General features: G+C 41.4%; 2 protein-coding genes across 2 annotated transcripts; one reads left to right on the forward strand and one right to left on the reverse strand.

Moving 5' to 3' along the window:
* Positions 1-162: 162 nt before the first annotated feature.
* LOC104927221 (inositol-tetrakisphosphate 1-kinase) lies at positions 163-5188 on the reverse strand. Its single transcript, XM_010741251.3, has 10 exons — positions 5032-5188; positions 4328-4352; positions 2507-2629; positions 2185-2302; positions 1995-2096; positions 1756-1796; positions 1505-1670; positions 979-1046; positions 504-666; positions 163-388 (listed from the first exon to the last, which is right to left on the reverse strand). The coding sequence occupies exons 1-10, from the start codon at positions 5112-5114 to the stop codon at positions 237-239; spliced, it is 1041 nt and encodes a 346-aa protein (XP_010739553.3). The 5' UTR covers positions 5115-5188; the 3' UTR covers positions 163-236.
* Positions 5189-5385: 197 nt separating this feature from the next.
* On the forward strand, positions 5386-9552 carry psma6l (proteasome 20S subunit alpha 6, like). Its single transcript, XM_010741236.3, has 7 exons — positions 5386-5627; positions 6137-6231; positions 6757-6838; positions 7041-7196; positions 7355-7533; positions 8743-8837; positions 9028-9552. The coding sequence occupies exons 1-7, from the start codon at positions 5552-5554 to the stop codon at positions 9083-9085; spliced, it is 741 nt and encodes a 246-aa protein (XP_010739538.2). The 5' UTR covers positions 5386-5551; the 3' UTR covers positions 9086-9552.
* Positions 9553-9904: the final 352 nt, after the last annotated feature.

Genomic DNA, 9904 nt, shown 5'->3' on the forward strand with positions numbered 1-9904 from the left:
AAAGAGAGCAGACTCAGTTAACAGCACATCGTTATTAGTGTGTTTCACAGAGGATACTGTTCGGATCAAGTCATGATACAAAGTATAAATAAATAACTTCTTACAATTAAAGCAAAGTCTTAAAAACAGCTGAGGTTTGGTCCCAACAAAACGCTGAAAAAGCCAGTGCCTGTGACTTTATTTGTCCTGGGAAGCTGATGAAACAAACACAATCCACAATCTGTTCCTGAAGTGACTCAAAGACCAGTTGTTGCAGCAGATGGACCACCTTTAGTCTGTGCTGACTCAGGAAAGCTGGTAGCCTGGGGGCCAGCGAAGGTCTGTTTGTTAAACACTGACTCAATGTGGCTGAGCAGAGAGGAGAAAAACTGGGGCACTCCTTCGTAGCCTGAGAGAGAGAGAGAGTCTATCAGAACATCACTATTACCTGTGTGTGAGTGTGCATGTGTGCGTACGCCTGTGTGTGTGTGCGGGGTGGGGGGTGGGGGGTAGAGCAGCAGTACCTGGGAAGATGTTGATGTCGATGACGGTAAGGGTGTGTGTGTGTAAGTTGATGATGACGTCCACGCCGAACAGGGCCATGCCAAGCTGAGTTCGGAGCTCTCTGACCAGGGCGGCCACAGCCTCAGAGCTGGGAGGAGGCAAGCACGGCACCTGTTCATCCAACTACATGAGGAGAAAGGACTTCTTTAGGGTGGATTTCTGCTAAAGGAGTGTGGGGTCTACATGTACATTCAGATTTAGCTATTCCCAAGCCATACATGTGCCATAAATGATGCTTCTCTGCTTATTTGAGCAGTTTTGCATATATATATACACACATATATATTCAGTCCTGATTTCATCTTAAAGAATTTAGAAAAATATAGGGAAGATATTTTCTCATACTGAATATTATTAGTTTTATGCATACAGTACATGACTTGTGTGTATGGTGTTACTAGTTTGTTAACACGTGATGTTGCGTGTACTGCTTACTGCTGTGAGATCGGAGCTTGACTCTGGCTTGGACACCTGGTGGCTGTTGAAGAAGATGGTCTTCCTGTCTGGAGGCAGAGAGAAATCACTCTTACAAGGTGGTAACAGCAGGAAAAAAGTAAAGAAAAACAAGGTAGCATAACTTGGAACAAAGCAGGACAATTTGTGGTAGGAGAGGAGAAGAATATATCAAAATCGAAAAGGAAAGATCAGGAAGGGAAGGAAAGCAAATTACAGCAGGAAAGTCTGTCTGTTGTTCCCCGTTGGTTCCTCTCCAACACTACCAACAACTGGACATGAGAAATCTACCCCCCTCTACTGTCACAGTACTTATTGCTGCACTAACATGTCCTTGTCGCACTGTATCTTGATTATTTCCCTTTTTTTGTAGGTTGCTTTGGATAAAAGTGTCAGCTAAATGCGAAATGTAAAGGAACAAGGTAGGAAGGTAGCATAAAGGAAAGCTCAAAGGAAAGACAGACGTATAGGGAAAACAAATGGAAATGTTGGTCTGGTTCAGACTGACCACAGGGACCGGAGGGGAAGTTCTTGAGTGAGGGCCTCTCCACACAGAAGTGTCTGTCTCCGACAACAAAAACCTTGTGCAGGACAGCTCCGTGGTTGACGAAGCTCTGGAGCACACAGGGAGGATGGATATCAGCCAGACTCCCTGCACTGAAGATCAGAGACATCTGCACAGATATTGCACAGACAGCAAATGAACAGAGAGTGAACGAAACAAACAAAATGTTCAAAATGTTCAAGCAGACCACTCACCTCATGGGATAATGAACCATGGGCCACTCTGGTCTTACAAACTGCGGTCAACAGAGAAAAAGAGGAAGTGTTTGTTGGTTCTGTCATACTTGAGGAAGCGAAGAAGAAAGAAGGATCACTAAATTCGGAAAGTGGGAGAACCCGGACAGTGTGTCTACAGCATTCCCAAATAATGTTATTAATGTTTCAGGCTTCACTTACGAGATGCAAAGAAGCCGAAAGACAGAAAAAGAACTAACCGAGAGGAAAGCTTATGCCCTGAGTCATCACAGCCTGCTGAAGGGATGACACGTCGCTGGAACTGTGGATCTCTAGGTAAGGAGGACTGCAGATATGCCAGTCTGTTGGACAGGAAACAGTAGGAAAGGCAGCTGTTAATATCTGCAAGCAATAATTAACTACAGTTTACACTATGAAGCTGCAGTTCACCTCGAAGTGAGTTGTGCAGCTTGCTCATGATCCGATAAGAGGCAAAGCGGTCCAAAAGCTGGGTCATCGCAGGCAGGGGGTCCAGAAGAACTGTGCTTGGGTGAGCTGACACATAACTCTGCAATGTAAAAGACAGATGGAGAAATCAATGGTTACAGTGTGACTGTATAATTGCTCATTAACAAGCATGCAGCAAAAACAATTCATATTCGACCTGAAAAAGGTCATCCATTCACGACTCCTTCAGCTGCACCAGTTAAAGCAACCATCCCTTATGTTCTGACCACATTATTTAGGTCAGATGCAGAAAGGCGGTCCTTACCTGGAAGTTGGTGAGGAGCTGCTGTGATTGGCTGTCATGCTCAGCCTCCACAATGACATCAGACAGCTTATGTACAATAACGTCGAAGGGTCCCTGGGTTATGAGTGGCTGAGCGAGGTCAATCTGACAGAGGAAGAAGACTTTCATGGTGAAACTATAGTGCCACAGTATTTTTCATTTTGCTTATCTTTGTATGTACGTAAATGACATATAATATTGAAGGTGCTATATTTAGAATTTCTCCATCGGTGTGCAAGGAAACAATGACACACTCATTTCACAAGAGATTTTAATTTAATTAGGACCCAAAATGTTTTAAAATAGTAAACCAACTCTTGTGTAAAAGTCAAAAGATATTCTCGATTAAAGCAACACTGTGTAGAAATTGGTATTTTTGCAATTTAGCACCCTGTCTTTTATTTCACAAAGCTCTCAACAACACTTAAAAGTCCGTCCAACATTTACTTCTGTCTGACGACTTCTTGCTTGGTCACTCTTTCATTTTCTTTTCTTAGCTTCCTCCATCATCCTCTTCAATCTCCCTGCCCCTGCCATTACGTCCGTAGAGGCTGCTGAGCTGGCTTACATTGCCTGCTTGCCCAGCTCCGGTTCTGGCACAACATCGGCTTTGCTACTCACCAGCATCGTCCCTCCTCTTCTTCCCGTTGATCCAAAACGCTTGTGGTACAAACACAAAGCTCTGCAGCATGGCTTGCAAACTGAGCTAACAGCAGCTAAGAAACTGAGCTAACATTAGCTAACAGCAACTATAGTTTGCAGAAGTTTACTTTACTGTCCATCAGGAAACTCCGTAAATCACAGAGAGTTAAGGCGGAGCAGCCGGAGGACATCAGAGGGAATTGTAACCGGAGCACAAAGTTACGTAGTACAAGAACAGAATAACGGGGCGCAGAGTGGGAATGACAAAGACACCATTCTTCAGTTATTTATGGTAGAAAAGTTACACAGTGTTGCTTAGACTTTTGGATTTTTGACGCCTACCGTAAAACAAATGCTTAACTGACATTTACAATTTCAGACATTTTGACATACAAGGAAAATCAGGTGTAACTAACACTGATGGTACTTGTTACTGATGTACAAAAACTTGTTTCAGTTTAAGATTGCGTGGGAAATATTTATAAAAGTTTAAAAATACTGCAATTTTTTTGGTAAACATTAGTATCCTGCTACACAGACCCTCTTTAATTCAGCTGAATTATGGTCAGGCCTTTTACTTGTGACCACCACAGTACTTGTTTTAGACATCAGCACAGAAGGTTTCTGTGAAATGTGAACTAGGGCTTAGACAATATGAAATGTAGAAGCTGACTGACGCTACTTACCTTCTCTACAGTGATCTCATTAGTATTACTGTTAGTATTTTTACTATATCATGTATCTAAAATCTCTCGTGCTCCAGTACAGATATTCACATGCAGCTAAAATCAGGCACTGTTTACAGTTTTACTACAGGCAGGTTGTAGGAGGCGGCTGCAGGTGGCTGTGACATGGATTAGTAAAGTTGTGGACATCTGTGCATGACAAATGTGTTTGTCTGTGGGTGAGCAGTGTTCTCAAACTATTGTCTGTCATACTTTAACTGCTTAACCTGCAGAATAAAATGAAAACATGCTGTCTGTATATGTATATGCGTGTGTGTTGTGCTATTTACAGAAATCATGCATAAAAACCCATCTTCCTGTGCACACAGAGACATGCAAAGACAAGCACATTCACACACACACAAAACCTCTTCTTCATTTATCACCACACACTCATTTAAGGTTATATTGATTTTATGAGAAGTAAAACACTCACCTCCACCACTTCCACTCCATGGCCCCTGCAGGGAAAATATTGAATTGTTTATAGTGTAAACATTATGATTACACAGGTGTCATTTTATGTCAAAAAGCACAAAATTAAGCTTCTGATGCAGCAATAAATGATGAGGGTTGTTACAACGGCTACTGATGAAACTGAGATAGTCAACTAATAAAACTATATATTTCTAATTTTATATTGGTTGCTATCAGTCTCCCTTGAATATTTACCCCTTTATGACGGCAATGGAATTTGACCATTCCCTTTACAGCAGACTGAATTAAGCACAAGTCCATTGACATTCTTCAGATCAGTCAAAGTATGAGGCTACAGTGACTAATTTCCTCAAACACTTCCAGAACAGCAGAGTATCAATTTCAGATTTGCTGCCTTCTCTTAGTCCAGTAATGTCCCTGTGCAGACCCAAGAGATATTTCATAGTATTTCTGTGAGATAAAATGACAAACACTTAGTGACTAATGACTAAATATAATATGATGTAGAAGTGGTTGCATTTCAGCTTCAATAATATGTGCTTTGGTTCCGTGTAAATCTCATATTTAACACGTCAAATGAATGTTTCAACCTCTAACAGAGAATAATCTGTGGGGTTTTTCATTCATGGGTTAAAGGGGCCCCCATTATGAAAACCTGAGGGGGGGCCCATTCATGTTCACTAAATGAAAAAGTCAACTTACGCACAGAACTCTGCAAAGGCGTCCAGGTTCATCCTCCGGCGCTTCTTATCGCTGAGACAGAAACCGACCCTGCGGCCTGACATTGGGCTGTGTGTGTGGGGGCCACCGGCAGCGGAGTGACCGCAGCAGCACACGGAGACGGACAGAGGGAGGTCCAAGGTCCTCCCACTAACAAGTCTCCAACAGTCCCTCTAACAAGTCTTTGGAGAAGTGTTTCTCCAGAGTCATGATAACCTCCAGTACAGGTAAAAACACAGAGGGCCAGTCTAACTGGTTAAGTCACTTGACTTCCTTATTGCCGCCGTCCAATAAATAAAGCGCAGCTCGCTGACTGAACAACAAGTGAAAGAGAAAGTAAAACATCTCTCCATTACTCTGCTTACTGTTCAGTCGCAGCCACAGGCATGCTGTTTCCTGTGCACTGACCGGCAAAAAGAGACGAGCTGTCGGTTATTTCACACGATAGAGAGTCCCGGTAAAGTCTGTGAAGTTCACCTGAGGTCAGGAGGAGACGGAGAAAATGTCCCGCGGTTCAAACGCAGGTTTCGACCGTCACATCACCATTTTCTCACCAGAGGGCCGCCTCTACCAAGTCGGTAAGACACACATTGTCTCCTGCGTTTCAGCCCAGGAGCGCATTTATAAATATATATATAAAGATAAGTTTACTAGCATTACTTATAGTAGTCATGGTTACTACTGTTAATACAAACACTATGAAACAACTGTTAGCTCGCTGGCTAAAGTGGTTAGCATGCTCTGCTGTGTGTTTGAGTGCAGTTAGCATCGAAACTTGTAGCCAAGTTTCCTCTTTTTAAAAAACAAACAAAAACTTTATTTTTTAACACACTCCACCATTATAAATCAAATTAAACTCTGTATATAACTCAGTAGCTTAAAGTTTGCCTATATTAAATAAGGCAATAAGCTCATTTTATGTGTTATGTTTGTTATTTGTGTTAGCACACTGACGCCTCTTCATTTAGATGATGATGTGTTATCAGTGAAGCAGCAAACATGCTCACGAGCAGGACAAATAATGAATAATAATACTGTCACATTCAAACTTTCTCATGTGTTTTATTTGATGCTGTCTGTCACACAGAGTATGCCTTCAAAGCCATCTCCCAGGGCGGGCTGACGTCTGTCGGGGTCCGGGGGACAGACAGTGTTGTGGTGGTCACACAGAAGAAAGTACCTGTGAGATACCACACACACACACACACACACACACACACACTTGAATGGTGATGATCTGAATTCAGGCGAAACAGGGAAGCCTCACAAGCGTCCTGACTCCAGCTTTCAGCTGACTTGACTTGGAGAATAAGATCAAATACCAGCGCTCAGATTACCGAGCCAAACCTTTAGAACATACAGATGGACAGGGAGGACAAAATCACTGCTGTATTGTGTCTATCCCCTGTCACGTCAGTGTCTAATCATCACAATCAAGGCTGAGTCCAAGAAATAATCATAGAACGCAGAGGTCAAGCGATATAACCAAACATTTTTATTAAAGTTCATATAATGGGAGAATTACATAATGTCTCTAAAGGAATAAAATGTTTTTAATGTAGTATCTTCATCATATCATATCATTATTTATTAATTACAGTTAAAAAGCATTGTATTTTGTATTTATTGATATTTTAACATGTATATTGTAATGTATATATTATTTTGTTTGTTGGATGTGACGTTTTCTCCTTTCCCCGACTACAGGACAAGCTGCTGGACTCCTCCACTGTGACCAACATGTTCAGACTAACACCTCGCATTGGCTGTGTGATGACTGGGCACAGTGGTATGTGTTCAACACACGCACACACATCATTGTTAAAGTTGGATATGAATTGTTAAAAAGACTTTTGTGTCCTTTTCTGTCTTTAAATAACAACGATAACAACTGGTGGACAATATTGTAACATATTGTTTATGGGGTATTAGATTCAGCTATTAGTCTTGGTGACATTCTCATTACTGACCCCCTCTTCTGTCTCACGCAGCGGACGGTCGTTCCCAGGTTCACCGAGCACGAGTGGAAGCAGGAGAATGGAAATATAAGTATGGTTATGACATCACAGCGGACGTGTTATGTCGCAGGTTGGCTGATATCTCCCAGGTCTACACGCAAAATGCAGAAATGAGGCCTCTAGGCTGCTGTGAGTGGTGTCATGATTACTTCCTCTTGATTTTTTGTGTTCATTCGACTCTTATCAGCAACAGAACTGCTTACACATTCACAGATGTTGAATACCCAGTGCTTTCTACTATATTATAATATTATTATATTATAATATATTTCTACTGCTCTCTGCAGGCATGATCTTGGTGGCTGTCGACCCCCAGCAGGGTCCAGTCCTTTATAAATGTGACCCAGCAGGCTACTACTGTGGCTTCAGAGCGACAGCAGTCGGAGCCAAACAAACAGAGGCCAACAGTTACCTGGAGAAGAAACTGAAGAAGAAGCCTGAACTGACCCACGAAAGGACAGTACAGGTAGTGTGAGAACTAGACAGCAGAGCTGCATAACAAGACAGGCTGCTGAGAGACGCTGGTTTGTTTATAGTTCAGGGAAGAAAGTGTAGACAGGTCCTGATAGAGGCTCCTGTGGGACTTTTCTGTATCACAAAGACCAAAGTGTCCACTAACAGCTTGTTCTGATGAATTGTCAAAACTTTTACATCGACCCAAGCCCATGTAAACCTTACAATGTCCTCACAAATATATAGCCAACTCTCTAAACTCTCATATGACCACGGTATCATTTGTGTTTATTCAGAGTCAGGAACTATGAACCATTGAACACACTTACTAATATTACAGCAGCATAAAAAGATTTTATTGCAATAAATGGATCAAAAGGATAATAACTGCATCATGATGGTGATTTGTCTGCATTTATATTGTCCGGTCTATCTACAAGATGACAACTTTAACTATTAACTAATTGTAAAGTTCCTAATAAAGTAGAATCAAGTAACAGACACATTTTCAGCACTTAGCCTACCAAGTAACAAACAAGAAGAAGAGAAGACGTATTTTTTATTAATCCCTCAAGAAAATTATTTTTTCACAGTACATGCATTTTAACTCCCATTTATATACACATGGTTCACATGCAAATGTGGAGAGAGATGGTGGAGTGCCCATGGAGTGATGAGCAGCCACCCTGAGAGCCGTTGGGGCTGGGGTTGGTGCCTTGCTCAAGGGCACATCGGGAGTGAACTGGCACATCTCCAGCTACCAGTCCACCATCATACCTTGTCCCATACTGGACTTGAACCACTACCCTCTGGTTACCAAGCCAAGTCCCTATGAACTGAGCTACTGTCACTTTTGATAAAGCAGCCACATTGTTAAATATGCATAATTGTAAGCTTTAATATAATTTGAACAGGTGTGTTCTCAGTACAGTTGACATGAACGGGTAAATTATCTATAGAGAGATTATCTATAGAGAGTTTTTTGTACCAGGCTGTAAACATGTTTATTCCTGCTGTGAAGTTGGACATTTTAACATGGGGACTTATGGAAATTGACTTGTTATGTAGCCAGCTTCAAGTGGACGTTTAAGGAACTGCAGTTTTTGGCACTTCTGTGTTGGCTTCACTTCCAGTCACCTTACATTGACCGAGAAGAACATTTTAGAGAGGCATTTATATGTTTGATTGAACACCACACTCATCTTACTTTCTTTTTCTCCAGTTGGCTATATCATGTCTGTCCTCTGTCCTGTCCATGGACTTTAAGGCCAATGAGCTGGAGGTCGGCGTGGTCACCAAGGAAAGCCCTAAGTTCAGGTAACTTTAGTCAGATCCTTCTGCATTTTTTTTGTTACTCTTCACAAATCCGGAGTTGAATGGTGAATTTACACTTTATATTTCTTTACTGATACACGTTACTTGGTGGATTTAAATGTCTTGTCACATTATCCGCCTTCCTCTTCCCTCTGGGTATTATAACTCATAACCTCCTTCCTTCCTCCTGCAGGACGCTGTCGGACGAGGAGGTAGAAGTCCATCTGGTTGCCATAGCAGAACGGGAGTAAAGCTGCCCTCACAAACTTCAGACTGCGGTTCATCATAGTATTTCAGTTTCAGTGTGCTTGTTTTAGCCCAGTTCAACATCATGTCATTCACCTGTTTGTTCAGGGAGGTTAATCATGCATGCCTGAAGTAGAAACTCTGTTTTAAAGGATCGATAAAAGGTTTGATTAATAGTTTTTTACCAGACATTCCCAGTGGGCTTTTAAAAAAAATATAGAAAAAAGTGGCACAATGTTTAAATTCTGATTTTGCACATTAAACCATCTTTAGTGGATAAAACAAGCAACACATACTTAACATGCAACATATTTGTCATACAGCTTATTTCAGCTTTCAGCTTTTATTTCCATGTTTATTACACAGACCATGTTGTCACCTCCACACTTGTAAAGTCGCAATAAAAACTGTCATCAGATTCATTGTAAACCCTTTTAAAACAACAGTCATAATAAAACTAAACAGAAAAGAACTGTGCTGTTTTACTTTAAATTAAATAGTTAAAGAAGATAGTTCAGGTTTAAACGCTTTTTCCCCTTGTTGAACAGTAGATGGCATTAGTGAGGCGATAAGATTACCTGAGGTTCCTGGTTATAGCAGGTCAGTTTACAGTTCTCCAGGCCAAAGATGGGACTGAATCCACAACGTATTCCAACAGATGATATTGTGGACTAGTCGACAAGGGTTCAGGACTAAGTGCAGTCATTGATATTCACACAGGGATGAATAACACATATTGTTGTAGGAAGTGAAATGAGGGAGAATCACAAACATGCTTAGGTATTTCAGCAGCAATGACAGTAGTATTGATTGATTGATTTTTT

Source organism: Larimichthys crocea, chromosome VII, assembly GCF_000972845.2.
Source record: "Larimichthys crocea isolate SSNF chromosome VII, L_crocea_2.0, whole genome shotgun sequence".
In the NCBI taxonomy this organism is placed as follows: domain Eukaryota; kingdom Metazoa; phylum Chordata; class Actinopteri; family Sciaenidae; genus Larimichthys; species Larimichthys crocea.